This window comes from Pimephales promelas, chromosome 4 (genome assembly GCF_988280905.1).
Source record: "Pimephales promelas chromosome 4, fPimPro1.hap1.1, whole genome shotgun sequence".
Classification (NCBI taxonomy): Eukaryota; Metazoa; Chordata; class Actinopteri; order Cypriniformes; family Leuciscidae; genus Pimephales; species Pimephales promelas.
The window spans coordinates 26,318,242-26,344,942 of record NC_142772.1 but is presented as its reverse complement, the minus strand read 5'-3'; the positions used below and the strand labels follow the sequence as shown (position 1 = coordinate 26,344,942).

General features: G+C 38.2%; 1 protein-coding gene across 1 annotated transcript in view; it reads right to left on the bottom strand.

Moving 5' to 3' along the window:
* Positions 1-3,527: 3,527 nt before the first annotated feature.
* epg5 (ectopic P-granules 5 autophagy tethering factor) overlaps positions 3,528-26,701 on the bottom strand; it is a 28,980-nt gene continuing 5,806 nt past the window's right edge. The window contains exons 12-45 of the mRNA XM_089130191.1: positions 26,498-26,655; positions 26,126-26,280; positions 25,875-26,015; positions 25,481-25,642; positions 25,236-25,358; positions 22,908-23,173; positions 22,652-22,792; positions 22,363-22,504; positions 21,066-21,263; positions 20,851-20,961; positions 20,264-20,386; positions 18,810-18,976; positions 17,941-18,171; positions 17,631-17,754; positions 17,221-17,368; positions 16,884-17,055; positions 16,591-16,753; positions 15,354-15,496; positions 15,120-15,276; positions 14,814-15,008; positions 14,231-14,444; positions 13,602-13,723; positions 12,653-12,860; positions 11,486-11,561; positions 11,296-11,399; positions 11,013-11,188; positions 10,567-10,746; positions 10,279-10,488; positions 10,019-10,163; positions 8,472-8,714; positions 8,015-8,234; positions 7,215-7,430; positions 6,940-7,054; positions 3,528-5,980 (exon numbers count right to left, since the gene is read on the bottom strand). Of these exons, the coding sequence (XP_088986317.1) occupies positions 5,798-5,980; positions 6,940-7,054; positions 7,215-7,430; positions 8,015-8,234; positions 8,472-8,714; positions 10,019-10,163; positions 10,279-10,488; positions 10,567-10,746; positions 11,013-11,188; positions 11,296-11,399; positions 11,486-11,561; positions 12,653-12,860; positions 13,602-13,723; positions 14,231-14,444; positions 14,814-15,008; positions 15,120-15,276; positions 15,354-15,496; positions 16,591-16,753; positions 16,884-17,055; positions 17,221-17,368; positions 17,631-17,754; positions 17,941-18,171; positions 18,810-18,976; positions 20,264-20,386; positions 20,851-20,961; positions 21,066-21,263; positions 22,363-22,504; positions 22,652-22,792; positions 22,908-23,173; positions 25,236-25,358; positions 25,481-25,642; positions 25,875-26,015; positions 26,126-26,280; positions 26,498-26,655 (5,632 nt within the window). The 3' untranslated portion in view covers positions 3,528-5,797. The remainder of the gene's footprint in view (positions 5,981-6,939; positions 7,055-7,214; positions 7,431-8,014; positions 8,235-8,471; positions 8,715-10,018; positions 10,164-10,278; positions 10,489-10,566; positions 10,747-11,012; positions 11,189-11,295; positions 11,400-11,485; positions 11,562-12,652; positions 12,861-13,601; positions 13,724-14,230; positions 14,445-14,813; positions 15,009-15,119; positions 15,277-15,353; positions 15,497-16,590; positions 16,754-16,883; positions 17,056-17,220; positions 17,369-17,630; positions 17,755-17,940; positions 18,172-18,809; positions 18,977-20,263; positions 20,387-20,850; positions 20,962-21,065; positions 21,264-22,362; positions 22,505-22,651; positions 22,793-22,907; positions 23,174-25,235; positions 25,359-25,480; positions 25,643-25,874; positions 26,016-26,125; positions 26,281-26,497; positions 26,656-26,701) is intronic.

Here is a 26,701-nt window from a genome sequence, read left to right as displayed (position 1 = left end):
TGAGAAAACCAACAGTATTTATATCGTTTTTACCTTTTGAAACCACAGCACGTCCAAGTAATCTGAGGGCGCTTCCGTCTGAATGCACCTGAAATAAATGAAAGGAATTTGATTAGTAGTGCCTGACTTCTACTTAGCCTCTTAATTCCTATGGAAGCAGCAATGGTGTACTTAGTTTGTCACACATGGCATCTCCAGTTTGACCAAGGTTTTGTTAAATAAACCATTACGGTGTTATATGCCATGTGTTGTTGTTATTATGTCCCTATAAAACTATATCAAAAGGTTGAACTTTCTTTTTCACATGACTAATTCTGTGCATTTGTCCTCTTGACCTCTATGGCTTTTACAAGTATACAAACATAAACTCAAATGTCCAGCATGTATTTCATCCTAAACCAAAAAACTGTGTCCACTGTATCAGTCACAGTCCTCATCTAGAATGTGATTGAAGGTTGAAATAAGGTGACTGTGGATGCATAGGCGGAAATCGCGGGGGGGTCGGGGGGGTCAGGACCCCCCCTATCTGAGGGTTGTCCCCCCCAAAAAACATTAAAATATGTGTATTGTAAATAATGTAATGATATGTTCTCAAAATAATTAAGAAATAAAATAACACAAATGCAAACGGGGCAATATCGAAAAAAGCGTTCTAAACATTTTGAGACCCCCCTCCCTTGCCTCACAGTGCATTGGTCCACTGCCTCCGTCCCTTTTACCTCAGACGCCTCCGCCCCTTTTACCTCAGACACACACATTCCGGTGGCGGGAGAGAAAAACATAGTTTTTGAGTAGTTGTGGAACTCCAGTAAAGGGGTCGCACACCGGACGAGAAGCGTCGCGTCGCGCAGCGCCACGTCTTTACAATTCGAACACATTATTCTCGGTACACACACCGGCGGCGCCGTTCGGCGTCTGTCCGCGGCGCCCAGCAACGGCAGGACCGTGTTCAAAACCCTGCTGCGCCACAGAGCGCCATTTACATAGTTTTATATACAATTTAAATTATTTTTGTCTCAAATCGGTGCTGACGGATCCTGACTTCGCCCTATGCTGCAATATGCATTTAGTTTTGCATTTATTTACAGAAATCAGCTGCTTGAATGACAATTGCTGGTGTTATTGGATTTTTCAGGTTAGATTCTCAATTCATTCAGTAAACAGATGCTCTGAGGTAAAGTTTTCAGACTGCAGACTCAGGAACGATTGTTTTTAATTGTACAGTACAATAATAACTTAGAACAGGCATTATCTTCATGTCATTAAACATTACAATATTGCTGGCCATACACTGGTGAGAAAGTCCGGGTGCGCTGTGCATTTAGATTGTAACGCTTTCACTGTGATTTAGACCCCGTTTACACCTGGTATTAAAATGCGATCTGTACCCAGATAAGTTATCCGGATAATAAAAAACGCATGTTAATGCAAGGTGTAAACGCGTTGTGATCGGATCGTGATCGGATCTGCCTGACCACATCTGGAGGTAGTCTGGCTCGCATTGTGCCCGGATCTTTACTAGGTGTAAACGCAATCTGGTTGTTGAAACCACATATGTATATTTTACTCCTCCCAAAAATGCTAAAAAATAAACGAGTGAGAGCGTGTTATATAGGCTATATGTCATGTTATAGCCTAGTCAGATGCGACACGCGACACGCATCACCGCAGATGAGCAGCTGAGCGTCTATTCAACGTGCAAACATCGCAAATAAAAGTGAAAGTAAGTCACAGACGCAGTTAACACATCTTCAAGTAAAGAAACGAAATTATCTTACCAGGCCTGTTGCCACTCTCTCTTATTGATGTCTCTGATTTGGAAATTAGCTGATGATCAATAAAATGCCGCTCAGATCTGTTGCTTTTGGTGGCGTGCAATCCAATAAATCTGCATATAACGCAGGAGGTGAAGATCGGATTTATATCCGTTTTGCAAAAACACATTTATGTGGCCAGGTGTAAATGGAATCAGTACTTATTATCCGGATAACTTATCTGGATACAGATCGCATTTTAATACCAGGTGTAAACGGGGTCATAGTTGGTTTATATGATTTAATATAGTTAAAGAATGAGTCAATGAATGAAATGAAATCGCTGCGCTACGTGAGGAGAGTAACGTTATGTAAACAGATTCGCCGCTGGCTTAAACCAGAAAGAAATTAAGAAGTATAATGAAATGGTCTCCATGCTACACTAATAATAGTGGTAAGGCTTTCCTCTGTATTTTTTTGCCTGTATTATTGGTGTCCCCTTCAAAATTTGCTCTTGAGAATTGTTATGTTTATTGTCCCCCCCAACATTTTGATGAAATTTTCGCCCCTGTGTGGATGTTGAAGCTACAGTACAGAGTATGAGTATCTTAGGTTTCAGACGAGGTAAGCTTATTGAATTCTCTCAGCCGCTTACCTCAGACAGCCGCACACAGTCACAGGCCTTTAGCGCTGCTGCGGTTCCCTCCACCCATTTACACTCTGGAGATCAGGAAACCACCACACTGTAAAATAACATAGAAATTAAGTTTTGTGAACTTGACAATTCCATATAACTTCCTTTTTTCCAATTATGTATGAAGTTTGTGGTTCTGCCCTTAGAAAAAGTCTTAATTTAAGGTATCATTCCTTAAAATGGGTGGTTTGATATATGGCTGCAGAACACAGCTACAGGACTGGAAATAAATAAATAAATGAATGAATGAATAAATGAAGTGATATATGTAATTAAATGTGGTAGACTGTAGGAGAAGCGTCAGAAGTCCAGCTGGCACCGCACTAGATACAAGCTTTACAAGTTGATGGCACACGGTCAGATCACCATAAGCTGCTATCCATTTGTATCATGTTTTTGAGGACATAAACAACACTGCTATAGCAAACTTCAGATCTTAAATGTTAACACTAGTGCCAACCCATTGGGAGTTGATGCAGAACTCGCAGTATTTGCATTTTTTATTCTCTTTTGTTTACTTTTATAATATGTACATCCATGCTGGTGCACTACTATTCACAGATGCTCCTGCGTGTCATTCTGGCTTAGATGTGAAAGAATGCATAAACAGCTAAACATAAGAAAAGACACATCTCAGTCTCCCATCTGCTGTCTGGGTACCCTGATAACACTCCCTCTGTAGAATCTATTAAAGTGGATGAGATCGCCATGGTGACCGCCATATCCTGCGATGTGAGTTTTACACTTACACTGCCTCAAAAGGGTACAACTGACCGATACCATTTTGTCACATTAATATGGCTTTCTCTTACAGATGGACGTAGTTGAGGAGTGCATAGTGTGCAGATAAATGCTTTTAAGGTCAGTAAGGAAGGGAAGACGATCATACATACACTTTTCCTTTGATTTTAGGTATTATTGACCTTAGTTATCATTTCCATTTCAATGTACATGACAAATAATTTGACGATTTTGTGAACGGATGACATTCATGGCACAAGAGGAACACTTTCACACTGAAAACATTTTAAGGCATGTCATGTTCTATGCAACTTTATACATTCACACAAGTGTCCAGGTTATTTCAATAGTTGTTCTGCTTGCATTTTTTTTTATTATTATGCATATGTACATATGTCAATGATAATACATACATCATGTTAATTTTATTTTATAATTTGCATCGGTTTGTCTGGGGAGGATCTAAACATCTATAACTCTGCTGCAGTATTATGGAAAACAGTGAATTCTGTGCTATGAGAAAGTATAGAAAATGACCTCTGAACGGTATAATAAAAGTACGCAGTGAATCTCCAGAAGTGCTCACCTAAAATCTTTAGTCAATAATAACGGCAACCAAATATGGAAATACCAACATGCTGGCAATAGAATCACAGAAATAGATTTTCAAATTAATATTAGTTCTAAAATGATTACTATACACCTAAACAAATACAGCAGTAAGCACATTCATTCAATCTCATATGGTAAATAACAGCCATTTTTCTGAGGAGAAACAAAGTTTTTAAAAGGAGAAAGGAATGTTAGATGTCAAAATTGTGAACGGTCTTTAACGGAGCACTTCTGTATTTAAAAATTAAGTGCACTTATTGGGCAGATCACATGCTGGAGCAGTTCATCTTGTTTAGACATTGTTGGCCAGAGCAAGTTTATACTTCATACAAACAAAAAGACGACAGTGAGAAAGATATAACACTTCTTCACATCGAAATGTAGCTGACCAACCATTATTGATTAATTTGCATGAGCTCGTAAGGAATGTACTTTTTAAAAAGCACATTACAAAAACATATTTACAAAAAAAAAATTAAATAAATAAAATGTAATATTTTGTAAAATCACCAGCATATTTGTTGTGCAAATCAAATGGGAGAAAATTGCTAAATGAGGTATAGATACTGATTAACATCAGATATCACCAAAACATACATGCTTCATAAAACCCTCACCACTCCAAGATAAATTATATAAATGACTACAATATTATTATGAGACTATGAACAATAATCACTTTTGCTTGTGTGTTATTGTCTGGTCTGAAAAGTTGAAACTTTGGATACTTCTCAACTTCAGTCCTCTTAACCCACCCTCCAGAATGTTTAAGATATCTCTCTATTTAACTAACTAACAAGCTGATGGGTTAATTCCAGTGTTTTAATAAGTGAGAGACATTTAAAACATTCTGATAGATTAGTCCTGAAGACTGGAGTTGTGAAACACTGCCTTAAAAGGTTAGTTCATCTTTTATTCACCCGCATGTCGTTCCAAACCCGTAGGACTTTTGTTCATCTTCTGAAAACAAAAGAAAATCTTTTTGATGAGATCTGAGAGATTTCTGTCTCTCCATTGACAGCTACGCAATTACCACTTTGACGCTTTAAAAGTTCATAAAGAGATTGTAAATCTAATCCATATGAATTAAGTGGTTTAGTCCAAAAATGTATCAAAACACTCGATCGATTTACGTATTTGATTATCAGATTTTATTTAGACTTTTATTTGCATATAAACATTGATCAGCGAACATAAACAGCTAAACCGAACCTGCGTAACACACAAGAACAAACCTCGTTGGTTCTCACATCAAGCGAACATGCTTGAGGTTCCATTTACCTCAACTGATGTGTGAGTTTATGAATCTTTATATGTGAATGAAAGCCTAAATTAAATCTGACATCATATAAAGCAATCATGTATCTTCAGAAAATTCAGACTAAACCGCTCAATTCATATTAAACTATATCGATTAGTTTTACGATCTTTCTCAATTCATATAAAACTATATGGATTAGTTTTACGATCTCTTTATTCACTTTTTGATGCATCAAAGTGTCAGTTGCGTTGCAGCCAGCGTGGGGTCAGAAAGCTCTCAGATTTGATCAAAAATATCTTCATTTGTGTTTCCGAAGATGAACGAAAGTCACAGGTTTGGAATGATATGAGGGTGAGTAATTAATTAAAGACAAAATTTTCATTTTTAGGTGAACTAAACCTTTAAAGGATGGCATTTTAGGGAAAAAAAAGGGGCAAGCATGATAATAATGTGAGAACGAAAGAAAACTTGTGTACCGTTTTTTAATAACATTAAGCACAGTTTAAAAAAATGACCACTGTCTCAGTGTCTAAAATCGTGATTTAAATGCATCCCTCGCTATTCTGTCCTTTTCCAGAAAACACCTAAGAGTGTTTAATGTGAGAAGCTCAATGCACTGATTCTCAACAAAGAGCGCTCTATTGTCTCATCTGGAGTTAAAGTTGTTCTCCGGGAGTTTTTGTACGGTTTCACAGAGCTTGAAAGCAGGCGTTGAATCTTGTTTTGAGGTTATAGCTAACGGATGATGTCCAGGTAATGCAGGTCAGTGTAGAGCGCGTTTACCAGCAGGGTCAAAAGGCTGTTGCTGTCACGCAGACAGTGATTTGGGTACTTGATGAACTGACAGGCTTGGTTCACAGACACATGCAGCTCTGAATACTGCTTATTACTCAGCATCGCCTCCAGTGCAGATAAGGCCTGAAGACAGAGAGTAAACATTCAAGGTACAGAACAATAGCATTTGCTTTTAACAAATAATCATCAAATATCTAAAGCATATCTAACCATCAGAAAGCCACACAACAGAAAAATATTATATTATATAATATTATTTCTGTCATGACAACTCTCTGAGTAATTGGCATGGTAATGGTAATGGTAATAAATACTAGCCTGGCAAGCCAGACCTACATCAAGATGTTAGGTCTGGGAACTCACAATTGGAATGCCTCAATACGAGGGGCGGGATAAACGGTTGTCTTTCAGTATCCCTCTCCATGCAATTGGATAGCGCTAAAACCAACCAGAGCAACGAACGGCTGTGGCTGAGTGAGTCCCATACCAGCGGAGCTAGTTGATAAAGTAAACTTTTGCCGTATTCGCTCGTCAAAACTCCAAACATATCTTCCTTTTTTTAAGAATGACTTAAGTGACATTCTCTTAAATCCAAGTCCTCCAGAGTCGCGGTCAAAGCCGATTCGAAAGACCGCTGTTCGCCAGCAGCATCTTGTTTGTTTTCAAGTAGCAGGAAAATCAACTATGGAAATCACGGCTAAGAACCGTCACAACTCTACAGTTTTTGTGTTAAGCCCGCCCACCAACTTTATACACGATGTGATTGGCCTGACCAGAGTTTGGTTTTTCCATTTCAAAAGCCAACGGAGAGTTTCTAGACCACACTGGCTGCAAAGTAATATTTGCTGCCTCTAGGGTGCGTCTAGATTTCTAGGCTAAATAAATACAGCAATGTTAATGTATTTGGTCTTGGCGGAATAGATCTGTTACACCGCTGCTGCTGCATAGCAAGTACTGAGACTTGCTACTGCCAATACATTCACAGACATTGCTGCGAGCACAGAAATCAATCTGATGCACTTATTTTTAGTCTTGCCTGTTGATGACGTCACACTTTTATCGCTTTCCCTGGAAACTCTTACCTGTTGGGCTTTAGCTGAGAGCTGCAGGTCTGTGCCCTGATGAAGACGCAGCTGATTCTCTGAGGGCACCTGAACCAGGAGAAATGCTGACATGCTGCGCGCCACAACCCGAAACCTGAATTAGAGTAAGAAATTCAATTGTGAGGCATGCAAATTCACACAATTCTACTTTCATGAGATTTAATGGAGTGCAGTAACCCTTTTAATTCCGATGTGGACGTCAAACCAAAATTCTACTTCTAGCAGTATTTTAACAGCTCTAAAACTTTTCTCACCTGCTAGAAAGGGGCGATTTCCTCCCAAGGCCGATGGCTCCCAGAATGCCAGAACTCAGCCTTTCTTCACTAAGTTGGGCCAGACGGTTCTGGAACGCCATTAAGGTGAGAATCAGAGTGTCAAGTGTGCAGGTGTCCTCTTGGTCCACCTGGATCTGCAGAAGCTCCAAGAATTTATGCCACCATAAAAACAGCTTTGCCTCATCAGCTGGACCACTGCAGGAACAGACGACACACTCAGGTCATGAATACAAGGCTATCTGCACGGTTTTTAAATATAATTTATTTTTTATATAATTAATATTATTATATTATTAATATTATTGTGTAATTAATCGTATGGGGGGGGGATGTTTATGGTAACAACTTAAACCATAAAATGACTGTAAAAAAATTATTTAAACGGTAATAAAACTGATTTTAGTTTCAAGTTTTATAAAATTCTTAACCTCATTTCATCATGTTTTATTTTATAGAAAAGGGATGTCGAAATGATAAATATAATGATTGTATATTACATATATTATTCTACCTTTTTTGTATGCAGACCAGCCTCTTATCGATCCTCCGGTTAACATTTACAACACTGTGTGCTGACCTTAAATTTCATTTTAAAAAACTAATTAAGACTTTAAGGACATGAGGGGACCCTGAAATAGTGCCACAATAAGCACTAAAGTTAAAAAGGAAGTCATTTACTAACTCTGCAATCGTACACTGCTTCCAGTCACGTTTTCTACATCCGTCCATCAAGACGTGAAAGAACACAATGCCACTATATGCGATAAAGTGCACGTTACCTCGGGAAGACCTGACTGATCCACGTGTTGAGCAACACTAAGGTCTTCTTCTCATTCAGGAGGGTTTGCTCTAGGTTGAGCCTCTGGAGGATGTAGACGTACAGTGTCAGGTAACTTCCAAGGCTCAGGCTTTCCTGGATGAAGTCCTCAACAGTCAGCTCAGGAACCTGAAGAGAGACCAGGATGGGCCCCCAACCAGAGTACTGATCAGCACACCCACCTGAAAGAGACACACAAGATACTAGTAGAAGAAGATGTGGATATTTTAGACAGTTTTATAAGAACTAAAACTCACTGTAATCTTTAATGGTACTGTAATAGGAAAACATGCAAATGCTTTGTTTGCTTGTATGGCCCCAACATTGTGATCAGGGAGAGGAATAATTCCTAAAGGCTTACGCAGACAGAACATTTAAAATCTGTGACTAAGCCCAGAACAAGTACGAGCTATTATTACCGTCAGTGAAGTAGGAGAGAATACAGGCCTCAGTGGTGCGTGTCATATGACGCACCGAGGCCAGGCATCTGCACGCAGCGGTTAGCAGGGGGAGAACCAAAGGACCCCGAGCTCGCTTTTCCACCCAGGAGTGGAGTTTAGTCCCGAGTCCCTCTGCTGTAGACATGCCAGCTTCATTCAGAAGAGTCAGCATCTCAGCAAACAGACTGCAGGTGGCCATATGCCGCTGCTGGAGGTCTGTCTCTGAATGCGAGGATGAAACACATTAAGATCAGTTTTCCAAAGATATAAGCAGCTCAACTGTTTTCAACATGGGCAATATATATGTTTCTTAAGCACAAATTCATGAAAAATTAGAATGATTTTTGAAGGATCATGTGACACTCAAAACTGGAGTAATGCTGAAAATTCAGATATGTCATCGCAGAAATAAATTACATGTTAAAATATATAAAAATAGTAAAAAGTCATTTAAAACAATGCAACAGTTATGTTTTTTTGTCAAATAAATACTGCTTTGGTGAACACTCTTACCGACACCAAACTTCTTAACTGCAGTGTAGCTTGTTAAAAGTTAAAATCAGCATTGGGATGTAAGATAATTGAATGAATGCTAGAAATCACAGAAATTGACACAGTAGATAAATATAAATCTATGTCAAATTTGACCAAGGATTCTCTGTTTTATACCCCCAATATTATTCAGACCTCAACTCTCAGGCTTCAGACAGGGAGTAAACTTTTTTGTGTGACTGTGTGAAGTGTGACTGAAACCCATTTAAAGCTTTTTGTAGTCTAAACAGCATGTTTAACAAAAATAAATAAATAAAATAAAATAAATAAATAGGGATACATCAATAAAGGATACTTCATTGATGATGTGTCTGAGTTTGCACCAGAGGTGTATTGCAAGAATTTGGTTTGAAATTCTAATAAAATCAGATTTTTGGAAATGCGTTTCAGTTTGAATGGTAAAATCTAATTTAAGGTTTAGCATGGAAAGTGAACAGACACTAGGGCTAATTCAGAGATTGCTGCACAAATTCTATGTACATATATATGCTAGAAATACAAATATATAGCATTCTCTAGCATGCCAAATAGAGTTAATTAACATACTCAAGCATACTTTCCAGTAGATCATTTTTCAAAGGTTTTTGGCAAGAGCTGCATTCATAATGCACAGTAGTGCCTATATCAGTCTGAACACACTTTTTTCTTACTTTTTTCCCCAATCTGAGGATTGTGCAAATGTCATTTACAATGGCAACCGATGCACTGGGTAATGATTGAACAAACTGATCGGATTTTGTCATCTTCTAAATGACAGTACAATAAATCAATCTAAAAGACTGGATCTGAAAAACAATCCAGAACTGTGTGCAGTGTTAACACAGCCTAAGCACTTCTGAGACTGCTTTTATTCCTATACGACCCAGTGGTACAGAGAACTACAAATTATGCAGTATTCTTGAGTCACCACCTGCTGAGGGACGTAGCAAGAAAATGAATATAAAAAATAGCAATGAAACAAATGTTCTCCTCACCAGGAGGGTTGAAAATGACAATGTACTCCAGTAATTTCTCCATTTCTGTCTCCAGAGATGCAAGACTGATGTGCCCATTTTGATCCAGAGAGATCAGAAACTGCACCATTAGATGAAGGAAGGCTTGGCACTTTAAAGTCATTTCCTAACAGACACAAAACACACAGCAGCAGCACATCATGATGCTATAAAGATGCAGTTGTACGTTTCAATAATGTATATTGTGCAAACATGGATTTGACAATAATGCGTCATCTAACCTTATGATGTAACACTTGCGCGGTCTGCCCAAATCCAGCAGCCGTTCTAAGCAATGTGATGACTTGTTGTGAAGTAGCATCATTACTGAGAACAAGGGATGCAGGGTAATGTGTGCTAACATAGCGCATAACATTTTGATAAGAAGGAAAATCCACTAGGTGCCACGGCAGAGAAGCTGATTGGTCCAGTAGAGTGACGACAGAAGACTCCTGTCGAAGTAAACCACAATACGTTAACCACTAATAGGCACCGTTGAAGATGATAAGGGCAAACAGGTGACCACTCACAGGTTTGCTGAGATCCTCTTTGGCCAGAAACACCATCAGGTAGAGGACAGAGACCACCATCGTCTGAGCTGAGGGGTTCAGCTGGGGGCTGAGAGACTCATTCAATACACTCGTCCAGTTCACCTCACACAGCAGCTCTCCCATAAACAGGAAACAACTCTTTGGACTTCCCCGCTCCACCTGAACATCATGAAATTAAATTATTGACAATGATCTATTAAAGTATCCAGTTTGTATGAGTGAGCCAGTTAAAACGATTCAATACATGACAATATTACTGATTTGACTGTATTTGTTAAATCAAATACATGTAACCTTGGTGAGCATAAGAGACTCCAAATGTCTGAATGGTAGTGTGTATAGGTCTAGATAGTTTATGAAATCCTTAAAATTCTAGAGACCCTCACCCAAGCTCAAGTAATACATGAGATTTTAAAGTCTCTCACATTGAAAAACTGGTTCATTAATGTCTGATCTGGATGCAGGTCCTTCCATGGCAAACGGCTGTACTCAGTGTGGTAGGTGTACAGCAGGTACTCTGGCATCTTGGGAGATGTGCAAGTCTCACAGTAATGCATGAGATGAAGCCACAGAGCTCCTCTTTGTCCTAGCATCAAGCGATCTGCAACGATGTAAAAATGTAATTAACAGTAAAAAAATATATAATTGAGCAAAAACGGCTGAATGAATCCTGACTTGTGTGTTTTTCTGTTCTCTGAGGATATTTACCTTTGAATTTCTCATGTAAAGTCTCCACCAAGCAGGCATATAAGCTCACTAAGCTTGTTGCAGCTGCGGCATCAGATTCAAGCCATGGAGAACAGCGGGGATGACTGTGACACACACAAGAGAGTTGTTACTCATCACTTCTGTCATCAGTGTTATTATAACCAAACCACTGAGCCACATCAAAGCATACCTCGTGTTGTCAGTTTCAAGGACCAGAATCCATGGTTTAAAGAGTTTGGCCATTTTTGCATGCAGGTTCTCAACAGCTACATTAAGGAGAAACATATATAATATTAAACAATTTGAGGGGGGGAACAAAGAACACAAAAAGTTATCATGGATGCTACAATATGATACACAATATCACACTTTCCTCAATGGTTTATGTACATTACCCATTTTTGGTCCCATTTTATATTAAGTAGCTTTAAGTACTATGTACTTTCATTGAAACAAATAATTTGATACAATGGACTTATTGTGTACATACATGTTTTTACTTTGTACTTATATTTTTAAAATACCAGCATGTAATTACAGCTGTCATTAATTTAAGTAATTACATCTGTAATTACACAGCTGACCCATCCCTTATACTTTAACCGACCCATAAACCGGCCCATACCACCACACCTGTCCCTAACCTTACCCACATCACACCTCAATAGCAGCAAAAAGTGTTTTACAATACAACATGAGCACAAGTACATTGTACTTATTTTTCAATGCAAGTACATAGTACTTAAAGCCACTTAATATTAAGTGGGACCCCATTTTTTTCTCAAAATTTGTTCAATTTTATATAATATAAATTCTTTGTCGGAGGGTCAACCTGCAACCATTTACGGGTTATTGCTTTCTTAATGCTTGACAGATCATACATTTCAATTTTATTTCTGCATTTATTTGATCAAAGTATCAGTTAAACATTAATATTGTGAAATATCATTACAATTTAAAAGAACTGTTTTCTATTTTAACATATTTTAAAGTCTAATTTATTCCTGTCATGGAAAAGCTGCATTTTCAGCATCACTACTTATGTGATCCTTCAGAAATCATTCTAATGTAAAAACATTTATTATTTTAATCAATGTTGAAAACAGTTGTGCTGCATATTATTTTTGTAAAACAAGTGATACATTTCTTTTTAGAATTATTTGATGAATAGAAAGTTCAAAATAACTTAATTTATTTGAATCTTTTAGAAATGTCTTTGCAGTTTCTTTTTATCAATTTAATGTCCTTGATGAATAAAAGTATTAATTAAATTTGTACAGACCACAACATTTTGAACGATAGTGTATTTCTATATCTATAAGTTGTAAATATATAGTTGCAAAGAAAAATAATGTACCTTTGACCAGACTTGGACTTCCCACTGGTTCTTTGCTGCAATTGTTTAATTCCAGATAAATGACGTAGGTAATCAGATCTTCAAAAAACACCTTGACTTCCTCAATGTATGGCCCCCATTTTGAGAGAAGACCAAAGCTCCTGAAGTCCGCATTAGACAGACGGAGCTTCAGGAAGAACTTTGAGAGCCACTCGATTGTTTCATCCACCTAAAAAACATCATATTATTGCAATGCATTGCTTTAGTTTGAAGTATTTAACACAAATAGAGTATGCCAGTTAAAATATGTTATGTATGCAGGTGAAACTCGAAAAATTTGAATATTGTGCAAAAGTTCATTTATTTCAGTAAATCAACTTAAAGGTGAAACTAATATATTGTAGACTCATTACATTCAAAGTGAGATATTTCAAGCCTTTTATTTGTCATAATTTTGATGAGTATGTCTTACAGCTATGAAAACCTTTTCACAATATTCTGCCCTACAAAGCAAAAAGGCAGTAACTACGCAGAGTGCAGAACTGATAAAAATGACTATAACTCGGGCTTTTTGCAGTTACTCTACAAACGACTACCATTTTTCTGCAGAATGACACACATTTTGAGATAAGATGTTTTGAATTGAGACAAAGGATGCCTTGAATGTCATGAAAATGATAATAACAAATGTTTGACCAAAAATGCAGTTACTGCCTTTTTGCTTTGTAGGGCAGTATTATAATTTTGAATTTGGAGTTTTTTAAAAAGCTGTGATCCATAATCATCAAAAATTATAACAAATAAAGGCTTGAAATATCTCACTTTCGCCTTCATTGAGTCTATATAATATAATAGTTTCACCTTTTAAGTTGAATTACTGAAATAAATTAACTTTTGCACGATATTCTAATTTTTCGAGTTTCACCAGTATGTCAAAGAAATAATTTAAAATAAGAGGGTTTTTTGTTACCTGTTGAGGAGAAAGAAGGATTGAGCGGGGTTTGTTTGTCTTCATCTTAGGATTAGGAGAACAGCCCAGCACTCTTAGTGAGCTTCTCCAACAGTCTGGACTGAGAAGCTGCTCAGAAGAGCCTGCAGGAAGATGAACAATGCCAAATTTTCAAAGGAGAAATTGCTTTTTTTTTAGATTACTTAAAGTACATTTTCAATTATATCAAACTCTTCATATGTAATCTTTGTGGTTAAACTTGAATATTTATGAATTATGAAAAGAAACTTCATGGTAACCTACTAAAATAAGGTGAAAGCAGGACACTTAGTCACACGACAAACTACTTTGACAGAAATCTATAGATAATCAAATCTACAAATGCAGGTCTGGACTGATATATACTTAGTCTGCATACATATACATTTGATTTAGCAAATAATAAAATTGTACAGAAATTTGATACCAAACAGCATAATGTCTAATGCAAATACAATCGCAAAAATGAATAATAGTGACCCGAAAATCTGAGATTTGTAAGTATAATAAAATAAAATAACTGTTTGTCTGAGGTGATGAGAAAATACAACATAGACCCAACCAATTCCAAAAAACTAATTTGTCTCGGTCAAAGAAAAGGAAAGTCATACTCTGCATGAGTAGACGAAGAAAGTCACTGTAGTGGTCTGGAAACTGGTAAAGCAGCAGTTCATTCCAGTGCTTGCAGAAGATGTTGAAGGGCATGAGGACTTCTGCCTCAGGTTCCAGCCCACAGATACACAGAGCCTGATGGATGATTGCCATCAGCCGGCTGCGCTCAGAGAACAGAGGCTGCGTCGCCGACAGCCACTGAGTCAAGTCAAACTAGAAGCACAGAACAGATTATTACATGCAAATGTGAGCTGCACATTCAAGAGCAAAAAGTAGAGCAATCAAAGTCTCAGAGGGCCACAAGAAGGATCCAGCAGAAATCATATACAATTAAATGAGACGATTTTGATGCTGCACAACAACAGGAATAATTTGGGAATATGCCAACGAAATCCAATCCTATTAAAGGATATGACAGCACTACTTCACATAATTCTGAACAAAACAGTGCTTCCTCCAAATCTCTGTAAGATTTTTTTTTTTTTTTTTTTTTTTTTTTACAAATTCTTTGTATCATTTAATAGTTTCAAATGCAACTTGTCTGAGAAACATTGAAAGCATTTTTCAATGAAGGCGAATTACTTTTGTGAGGAGCATGAATATGACATCACCGCTGTCTATGTGAAGGGTATTGACCACTTCCTCGTACAGAGAGACCAGCTCTGCAGGGGAGGCGTTTGGGGTGAAATACGGTGAGAGCAGGTTACATAATTGTCTGTTGAGCAGGATGGTCTTCAGCATGTGTTTACATTCTGATTGGACGTCCCGGATAAAAACCTATAGTCAAAAGACACACTTAATATAGTCTGTATTACATAAAATGTAAGTGGAAAAAAGTTTTGAAATTAAGGCTGAAATAATGTAACAAATTTCTCCTGAAACCGATACCTGACCCAGGATCTCAATACAGGACGTGAAGAACTGGCGAGTGGGTGGATGTCTCTGTGTGTCCTCACAAACAAAAGACACTATCTGATAGAATGCAGCGATGCCCACTTTCAGTATGCCAGGGGATGTATTTAGTTTGTAAGCATTAACCAAAGCCCTAAACAAGAAAACGTGATGGTTACATTTTAGTGACACAAATTTAGAAAGCGTGGAAAGAGCTGAGTGGCTACTGACGTGATAAAGTTCTCGGTGTGCACGGCCGCCTCAGCCAGACTTTGAGGAGGAGCTTTGATTCCATCAGCCTGGAGCTGTTTAATATCACTCTTCAGGCACTGGATCTGATTCTGCACTGGATCCAGTTTGTGCATTGTTGAGTACTGCAACAAACAATGAAAGGGAGAGAAAGCTCATGGAAATGTTGAATTTTTGGGCAGTTGCCAAAATTGTTTTTGACATTAATACAGAGAAAAGACAATATTTTTTAGGGAGAGATAAGAGAAATGGATTTGGACATCCCAGTTTACAGTGGGACTGGAACATGCTTGTGCAAACTGGTGGATATTAAATTTGTTTGTGACAAAACCAAAAATCACAGCACAAAATACTGTCTAATCAGCATCATGATATGCAACACCAGTGATGGTGGATGGATTATCTCGGCAAAGGAGAAGTGCTCACTAACACAGATTTAGACAGATTTGTGAACAATATAGAGAAATAGGCCTTTTGTGTATAAAGAAAGATCTTTGAGTTGAAAAATGGGGGCAAAAACAAAAATGTTGCATTTATAATTTTATTCAGTGTATATATATTTACTTAAATTCAAAAATTAAAATTAATCAGGGACTTATTGGACCCGCTCCATCCTTCAAGGACACCTATTGGCGTGGATGTATGCGGATGTGGCGTGGAGTTTCACTGTAGAAATATGCTAATTGCAGTCAGTCATGATAATTACACAATCAAAAGTGTCCAATAATATGTGGGTAACCACGATAAAGTGTTCAGTGGGTCATGTGATTTCAACATGGCGCACAGTTGAGTGTGCCAGCCTTTCAAAGTATGCTCCTTTGGCCGTGAGCTATTGGATTCTGTTTTTGAGCGCTCAAGTCACTCGCACATGCGCTGTTGTACGTGCACCGAGGTGTGCGGACGACCGCGGACCATCCTGATGAAGAAAATGATGTCAGGCGAACTGTGCACGGACGTGAATGGCCGAAGTATACTATGGGCTTCAGTTAGATCTCCAAGAACAGGATTAGGCACCTCTGCCATAAAAAAAAAACCCTTTAATTTGGCTCCTTAATATGACTAAAGCTTTCATCTCATGTGATTGTACAATATTTTAAATAAAGTCTTAAATGTAATAATACTGTATCTTTATACACAAATCCTTTTAACGAGGTAAAAAAAGTACACCTTACGAATAGCACAGAGCAGAAGTACAGAAATAACAGATATACGTGCTCACCTTAACAGTGACATGTGCGGGTCCCTGGCAGGGCTGTCCACCTTTGCCACGGCACTCTAACTGCACTGAGAGCTGTTCTTCCCGGTTTATGTAGAGCTGAGGCAACACCTCCAACAGTTCATTGTCTAGAGCCACCTGCTGCGTCTCCCGGACCGTTGCCAACCTGAGAAGAGGACACAGTCATGATTTACAACATAATTCAGCAAAACATCTTATCATTGAATAATTTGAGCGGAATAATTTCAACAAATAAATGCTTCAAAACAACTAATTGCTCATGTATTGAGTCTTACTTGGCTTGATGTTGGAGCTTAGCAAGGTCTTCCTGAATTAAGGTAGTTGAAATTTTCTCATCAGACAGACTTTCAGTGGGAATGTCAGGCACTGGAGCTTTCATAGGCATGAGCAACAGCGCCCCCTGGGGGGCAACATGCTTTCTCAAGTGAGTGAGAATACGTTCCCTTGCTGCAAAAGAATAGTTAAGAAATATATTATTTATTGAAAAAGGTACAAAATGTAAATTATTTAAATATGCCTGATGCAAACTGTAGCATTCCCTCATATTTTGACTTATAAATTAGAGAGTTCAGACATCAGAATATGTTTATTAGTGGAAAGTGGGCTCAGTACCAGCCAGAGGATTGATGAAGTCAATAAAGTTGGAGGAGTTGGTATTCTGGGAAAGTAGGGGTTCACTCTTGACCTTTGACCACAGACTGAGCACTTCCTGCAGCTCATGCTGGACTCGCTCAATGTCCACATGCTCCATCCACACCTCCTTAAGATGAATAAACACAGACCTTGCTTTAATTCATAATGTTTTGTGTAAATTCAGTTTTTGCCATATATTTCATCAAATAAAAGGTGAGTTTTGGTGAGCATAAGAGACTTCTTTCAAAAACATTACAAAAAAGATTTGTTACAAATATAAAGCTTGATATTTTATATTTAAATTGGAAGGGATTGCTTTAAATAAAAAATTAGACAAAATCAGTTCACAGTCCTCTTAAAGACCAAAACATCCATGAACAAATCCTCACCTGCTGGCGCTGCATGATTTTGGCTAGGCGATGGGCATCGTACTGCTTTGGCAAAGAGGGCAAGAAAATGTCCTGCTTCTGAAGGTTTTCATCATCCAACCACAAAGCAAACACATTGAAGAGCCTGAACAATAAGAGTTTGACATTTAAAAAAATATATATTGTAATATATCTTTATATTTTAACTTGACATGAAAAACAACAGCTTGGAAACAATATCAAGTTTCTTTCTGATGTCAGAATCACTCAACATTTAATAGGACATTAAACAGAATAATGGATGCTGAGAGAATAAAACACAGGACATTACCGCACGAGCTCAGTGTGCAGCTCAGGAGAGGTCATGTACTGGGTGATGGGTGTCCCGGGGGTGAGCAAACCATCACTGGATTCACCTTTCAAAGAGGGCACTTTCAGAGCCTTGCTAGCAGCATGGTGGAAGTCAGACACCTCAATCAGTCGCTGTCTGAGGCTCTTCAGCAAAGAGAGATGGGCCACACTATGGAAATAACGCTTCCCAATACAACCTTTCACCTCCAGCCTGATGGTGCCAAATAAAACAACAGAGACAAGGGTTCAGAAATACCCATAATCATACAAACTGTACCACATACAGTATGCAGTTCACAACTCAAATATTATACATTACTTTAAGTAATGTAAAAAGTAAAGTATACAGTCATCTGGTCATTACTGAAAATTAAAACTCCAAGTGGGTCACAGTATTATGAAAATAATAAATGCATAAAATATCGATTTGAGCTGAAATTATTTTATTATGGTAAAGGAAAAGGACTTTGAAGTGTATTTCAGAGAGCCATGTAATAAAACTGACATTTTGCAGATACAAAATAATCTTATATTGACAAACACAGGGAGTGAAATGCATCTGTGCCATTGTACAACACATGATAGACAAAAGAGAGATATGACAGTGCAAAAGCTTCATGAGAACATTAATCTCATGAGTCAAGAACAATGAGGAACAATGTGAACAATTTTAGTAGAATACTGCATGAACTTTGAATCCAACATGCATTATGTAACAAGTTACAATTAGACTTAAGTGAACTGAAACTTTACATGGTGATATGTAAAGTTTGGAAATATTTACTTTAAGAAATAGGTTCTAAATAACAGTTATCTAAAAAGGATAGAAAGTCTCCATGTTTAACGTACCCAAACTCTGGTCCAGGTTGACGGAGGTAAAGTTGGAGGAATTTCTGCCACACTAAAGGCAGGAGTGGATGATCTGCAGGGGTAGCTAAAGCCTGTTGAGCCCAGCGATAGATCATCAACCTCTGCAGGGACGGGACGACCTGAAGCTTGAGACGCACCTGGGCTTTCTGACAAAACGAAAACAATTGGGCTAATAAAATGTATGTTTATTGCATTAATGTATACAAATGTTTACAGGGATCCCAAACCAATTAACCAAGGAATATCTATTATCTTTCCAGTCATTAATGGATACTTTTTTTAATCTTTGAAATTGCTTATTTAATGATGTCACCAATAAGATCCTCAATGAAATAAGTAGGGGAACATGGGATATGAGTTTAGGGAGTTTCCTTACATCAATTTTTTTCCATCACCATGTCTCCTTAGGGGCTTCGTAACAAAAGTAATGATGTTTCAAGTTTTACTCTAAAGACCACCAGCAAAGTGAAAAAAAAATATTGTTTTTTAAAGGGGTCTCTATTATGCCATTTTATGAAGTCTTTATTTTGTTTTTGGATGTGTTTTCATTTTCATTTTAAAAAAAAGCAAACACATTATTTCTCACATATTTTACATAATTACAGCACCTCTCTCCCCAGTCTGGCTCGAACACACTGGTTTCGATGAAGGCCCTATCTCCGAAATATTAATTGTGTTGTGATTTGCAGAGCTTAACGAAAACCATTTGTTTTTTCTTTGTATGCATCACCCCTCCATGACTGCAAGCTAAATACTGAGGATGGCGTCAATTTCAAACCACTTCGAGCCCGATTCAGATCCTGACAATGTTAGCGAATATGATGTTATCCACCATTTAATTCTGATATTTGTTAGGAAAACTAAGGTAATACAAACAGTAATTGATCCCATATTTATGGTTAATTTTCCTAAGGAGTAGTGATCTTACCATCTTACAAAAGTAAAAGCTAAAGAAACAGAAACAGAAAGCTGTTCTCCATAAAATGTGCAGCACACAGATAAACGCTGGGGTTATAATGTTCTGGAACAGTGTCACTCTTCATCTCTAGTGCAGCTCAGCCAGGCCTCGTCCCCTTTTTTGCATATTCCGTGGGCACAATTTTTTAATTGAGTAACATTGTGACTTCATAAGATCTGGAAAAATCGTGTTGTAGTCCAAACGAGCTGTTCGTTGTAGTTCTTGAAAAGTGAATTGTGTTAAATATGTCCCTTTGGAGTTTGGACTTTGACCTTTGTAACCTTGCAGATCTTTTTTATGCTCAAACAGCAACATTACACATTAACTAAAGTTGAAAATGTGCAAAAGCATAATAGGACCCCTTTAAACAATTTTCACATTCCCTGATCATTTCAGGTGTGTTCAAAACACTCTATTTGGTGTGTATCATTGTATATTGTACCAAAGAGAAGGTTGTAGAAGAACGAATGTGTACCTTCAGCGCCTGATCTGGTGTGCAAGCAGAGTTTGAGAGGAGCTCATGCTCCACAAAACGTTGCAGCTGAGAATCTTCCTCGAACATTGCCTCCATGTTTAAGACCAACCAAGCAAACCATACCTTGAGACAAAAGAAAAACATGGAGAGGGACATGATGACTAAAGGGTGCTTTTACAGATGGTTCAATTTCCTGGTCCAAACCAGAGTTTGATTGCTCCCCCTCCCCTCGTCTAATTGTATTCACATTATATAATTTGGGTCTGTACCGAGGTGTGTTGGAGTCAAAGCAGCAGCTGTTCACATCTGTTGCTTACTAAAAATAACACAGAGGGTGGCAAAACGCATAGCGATTTAGATTCAGCGACTTAGTATGATTGCATTCATATCAGGAGCGAACAGTACCAGAGTTCACATGAACCATACCCCAGGCTTCCCTTTTTAAGCAGACTAAGTTTGCAGGTGCGCACCAAAGTTCGGAAAATGTACGTCAATCAAACCCAGGTACACACCAAAAGTGCTATTGTGAAAGCAGCCTAAGAGTAATTAGATCAAGATGTGCTGTATAAGTAATAACCTGCACAAACCTCTCCTGTGAGACAATTGCCCTCAATGAAGGATGGAGTAACATTTCCTGCCACTATCCAGCCCATCAGAGATGAGAGCAAACCTTTGTCTCCATGATAACCTAATGCACTCTAAAAGGAAAAAAACAGCATATAAAACCATTTGTCAATGATTTTCTTTAATTCACCTATTTGTTAAAAGAAGGCTGTTTAAACATCAGCCAAGAATGAAAAACCTTGTGTTGTTGGTAGAGAAGTTTCTGGAGACATTCCTCTTGCTGGTGAAGAAATGCAGCACGGCACAGGTGGTCTAGAAGGTAGAGAACAGCTCTGTCTCGATGCCAGAGGTTCTGTTCGGTCAAAACCTGAAGCCAGAACTCAAGAACAGCAACTGCACCAACACGCCCCGGCCTGGAGCTCTCCAGAATATGAGCCTGCAGGACAAGTAAGATCTTTTCATGATCCATAAAGATTTTTAAGGTTGTACATTTAAAATGTCAATTATTTTTATACACTACCATTCTAAAGTTTGGTGTTAGTAATATATTTTTGAAAGAAAATAATATTTTTATTCAGCAAAGATGAAATTGATCAAAAGTGACAGTAAAGACAATAAAGTAAAAAAAAAATTTTTTTTAAATTAAAATAATGTTCTTTTGAAATGTCTATTCATCAAAGAATCCTGAAAATAACAACAAATCAGCATATTAGAACGATTTCTGAAGGATCATGTGAAACTGAAGACTGGAGGAATGGCTGCTGAAAAAAAGCAACTGCCATCGCAGGAATAAATTACATTTTAAAATATATTAAAGGTGTTATCGGATGGTGTTTTTATATGGTGTTTGCATTAAATGTGTCTTTGCAGTGTGTGGACAACCATCATACAATGAAAAAAATCCATTCAATCCTTTTTTTTTAATCCTCAAAAAGCCTAAAGACTAATAATAATCAGGCCGTTTAGATTTTCGGAGCAATATGATGTCATATCGCTCATGCTCCGCCCACGACGGCTGATGGACTGTCCCTTATTAGCATATTTTCGCCCTTAGTATTGCATCCACCGAGGCAGGTTGCCAAAGCAGCACTTTAATGTCTCGTGTTGACACGCCCCAAGGAAGAGAGGGGTGGGGTGAGCAGGTGCTCATTATCATTTAAAGAGACATGCACAGAAATGAGTCGATGTGAACAGAGCTGTTTTTGAGGAGGTAATATGGTGTTGTTTTACACAACCATTGAGGAATTTTAACCAAATTATGTTACAAACTTCACATTGAAGACCCTTAATAATCATACTAACTTGTGAAAAATGGGCATCTGTTGGCCCCTTTAAAATTGAAATCAGTTACTTTAAATTCAAATATTTCACAATATTTCTAAGCGACTTCTTAAAGAAACTTCTTACATTAAAGAATCTTACCGACATCAAACATTTGAACAGTACTGTATATTTTTCAATGGGGGAGTTGGATTGGTCAATAAAGGAAAAAAAGCAACAAGTGACCAGTATAGATAATCAACACAAAATCCTACCTGGATCACACTGTTGAGGAGTTTTATGTTCTCACATGTAGAGGTGCCAATCAGATGTTGGGCCACTTTCTGTGTGACCTGCTGGGTCACACCCTGAGTCCCACTATCTATCTGCAAGAAGAGCTGGATACAGCTCAGAAACCTGATTGATATTAGAAGGAAAGCATTGTTTTTTTATAACTACAGCATTATTAATTCATTATTTATGCAGTAAAGTAAATAAACAAATTGTCAAGGCACAGTAAAGTCTGACAGGAAGTGAAAATAATTAAGCATAAATGTTCTTAACTGTTCATTCTTGAGCAGATAGAACTGGCAGTGGTAGACCAAAGGAAGGATGTTTTCCAGTATATGCACTACAGCTTTGAGATGACGGGACTGAACCAGAGTCTTCAGCAGAGACATTCCATCACTGCAAAGCTTCTCCAAACTGTCATGAAAAACATTTCAAAGGAATTCATGTTACTAGACTTGGATTCTCATCCAGACCGTTACTGATGATGAATCAGTATCAGAATATTTGGGTTGTAATATTCCTTCCAAACCTGTGCCCAATGGTTGTCATGTCAAAAGCCAGAAAACAGCCAATAGGGATGCCAGCTTTGACTGCCTTGAAAACAGGGTGCATGATGGGAGAGTCTGTGATCTCAGGCACACTGGGGGCGCTGGAAGAGGGAAGCGGGCACCAGGCATCCTGAGGACTTCTTTCATTGGCATGGAGCTTTAGCCTCAAAACCAGGTCCCAGGCCCACTGGTTAAAGGAGGATTCTAGTGTCTGGCCAAGCCGCACCACGTTAGCCAGGTAAGACACCTGCGGAAAGTTATCACGCAGCAAATGTGAGCTGGCACTAGGAAGAAAATTATCATTCTTTGAGGGAAATTGTTAACTATTAACTACAAGTGGCTGATTCAACATTTGGCAATTCTTTCTGCTGATGAATGGAGGTGAACCAGTGCAAATTAGATATTTTACATAGACTGATATGGTCTGCATTCGTCTCCAAAAACAAAGCCATAAAATGTACAAATTTCTTTTTAAAACTGTTGAGGAAGCTTATTAATCTGCAATAGTCAATGAATGACAATCAGTGTTAATTATTTAAAAAAAAATTATTAATAAAAATTAGCAGGCTATGAGGGCAGAATCTATGGCCGAGAAGGTAATGGATAACCACACTACTGAATTTTGGAAGGAGGTAAAGTGTCTTAACAAATGTAGTATACCACCCCCCTTGCACTGTAGATGGTGTATCAGGGGTTGAGAATATTGCAGAGATGTGGAGACAGCACTACATGACCTTGTTTAATTGTGTTAAAAGTGATATTTATATGTCTGACAATATTGAGTGTGCTGATTTTAAGGCAATTTTTTCACATGAGGTATCATGCACAATAAATAAGTTAGCAGATAATAAAGCAAGTGGGTTGGATCACATCACTGCTGAGCACATTAAATATGCCAGCATGAGGTTAGCCCCCCTACTTGGTATATGTTTTAATTCTTTTTTAATTCATGGCTTCCTTCCGGACTCAATGATATCTGTTTTGCTTGTGCCGGTGATCAAGGATAAGTCTGGTAAGGTTGGTTGCTCTGATAACTACAGACCAACAGCCCTTGCCAGTGTACTGTCTAAAGTTTTTGAAAGCATCCTGTTGAGCAGAGTTGTGGACGTTATCCCCTCTACTGACAATCAATTTGGTTTTAAACCAAAACATGGCACAGATATGGCCATATATTCCTTAAAGGAAATTGTTAATACGAATAGAGATAAGAACTCCTCAGTTTTAATGAGTTTTATTGATGCCTCAAAAGCTTTTGACCGTGTCAATCATTATAAGTTATTTGACAAAATGAGTAAGAGAGGTGTTTCTAAATGTATTGTGAGAATTCTGTCCTTCTGGTATGCCAACCAGTCGATGTGTATAAAATGGGGTCACTGTGTTTCTGCCCCTTTTGGGGTCAGGAACGGGGTCAGACAAGGTGGAATCCTCTCCCCTATTCTTTTGTATGTTGATGAGCTCTCTGTCTGCTTGAATCTGTGTAACACTGGGTGTATGATAGGTAACACCTTAGTGAATCATATCATGTACGCGGATGATCTTGTGGTCTTCAGTCCTAGCAGTGCTGGCCTTCAACAGCTTCTTAATGTTTGCTCTGAATATGGAATTGCTCATGACATGAAATTTAATACAGACAAGAGTGCAGTGATGATTTGCAGAACTAAGGATGATAAATGTCATATGTTTCCTACTTTTAAATTGGCAGGTAATTCCTTAATAGTTTTGAGCAAATATAAGTATCTTGGGCATTTTATTACAGACCAGTTGAAGGATGACCTTGACGTTTATAGGCAATGCCGCTCTTTATATGCTCAGGCGAATAGTTTGGCTCGCAAGTTTGGTGGATGCACAGATAGAGTGAAAGTTGCTTTGTTCAGAGCTTACTGCACTCCTCTCTACACCGCCCACTTGTGGTCTAGTTTCAGCAAAGCCAGCTTGCATAAAATTCAGGTAGCTTACAATGATGCTTTGAGAATTCTGCTGAGAAGACCACGCTGGTGTAGTGCCAGTGAGATGTTTGTGGCGGCAGGTGTTAATACCCTGCAAGCCACATTGAGAAATTTCATGTACAAATTTATAAGTCGGTTGAACAACTCAGAGAATTATATAATTGTGGCTTTGACCAATATCAAATTTAGCACTACACGGTTTGTGTCCAAGTTATGGAAGCATTGGTATAGTTGTCTCCTATGAAGTTTGTATTACATTGTGTGTATTGTCTTATTTGTCTGTCTTTTTTATCTGGACCGGTGAGTCTGTAATAAAGTTTATTATTATTAATAGGCATGATATGTAGCCACCTTATTTCATACCTGCTTGATGCCTTCTGATAATATGCCAGCATATGGCTTGTCTGTGAGATATTTTTGATATGCCTCAATCCCCAACAGGGCGACTTCACTGTGTAAAGATGCCGGTAAAATGAGGCAACCATTCTGTGGACAAGACAGAAAGTTGTATTAACACTTTATAAAAAACACAAACTAGCACAGAAACTGGACACATTTTATGATGATAAATCAGTACTTAAGTTTCAATAATCATAGCTGAGACTCACGGGGTGAAATCCCCAGTTGAGGCCCTCTAGAATGATGCAGGCTAATCTGTTCTCCACAGCAGAGAGACTGAAGTTCAACAGCCAATCTCGGATCAACCCCACCTCAGCTTGAGCTGGCATCCACAAGTGCAGGGGCAACTCCTTGAACAGGTAGAGTGACACCTGGACAGGTAATCATAATTATCAGTATTTGTTGATATAAAAGACATTTCTGTGGCAGATGAGTATATCATTGAATAGACAATACAAAAATGTATCTTTAGATCCTGTATTTTGTTCTGTTCTTTGTACAGCAACTGTCACATGCTCAATTGTCAATCTTTATCAGTTCCTGATCATCCAGTTAGTACAGAAATCCGAAATTAAGTTCTTGTGTTTTTGAAGAATCACTCACCATGCCCACTTTGTCTATGGTCTCTCTCAGTCTTTCCAACAACACAGAGATTATGTGAGGGTGAGCAGTTGCTACAGCCGCCAACAACTCCCGCCCAACTTTAGAGTAGATCTCACGGGTGGCGATACTAACATAGGACACCTCGAGCAAAGAGTAATCACACATTTATTGCATTTATAACACCTGGATGATGTCATGATCAGATGTTGTTTTGTTTTTCAGTAAAATGTTGGGGGGGAAAGTCAAATCACCTCGTATATGTCAAGCACTATGTTCCTGACAAACTCAGGGTCTACTTCAGTGCGTCTGGGCTGGGCCATGTGTGCAAACGTTGTCAAAAGGCAGATTCCATCCGAGCTGTTTATCTCTGACAGCCAGAGCTGAAACTTTTCCTGATGGCTTGGTTCTGGAAATACATAAACACACAATAAGTGTTTTTGCTCTAAACCAGTGGTCCTCAACCAGAGGACACTGACCCACTAGGGGGCACAAGGGGGACAAATGAAATGATTAAAATGATTTTAAATAAGACAAAAACAATCATTTTACTTAAAGTGAGCAGCTTTAAACTAGTAAACTATTCTCTTGTGTTTTTCTAGCATTAGATGTGCTTGGCATCTCACCTTTGAGTCCCCGGATACAGTCCTCAGCACTCAGGCTACAGCTGAGCTTCTCCAGACCATCCATCTCTGCACACTGCATAATGTAGAAGATCTTCCACAGCATGCAGCTGGATAACGTGCCATACGGCATCTCAGACATGAACAGCCATATGCCCAGTCTGTAAAACAATAAAGAGACAGTTAAATAGACATTATTAGACATTA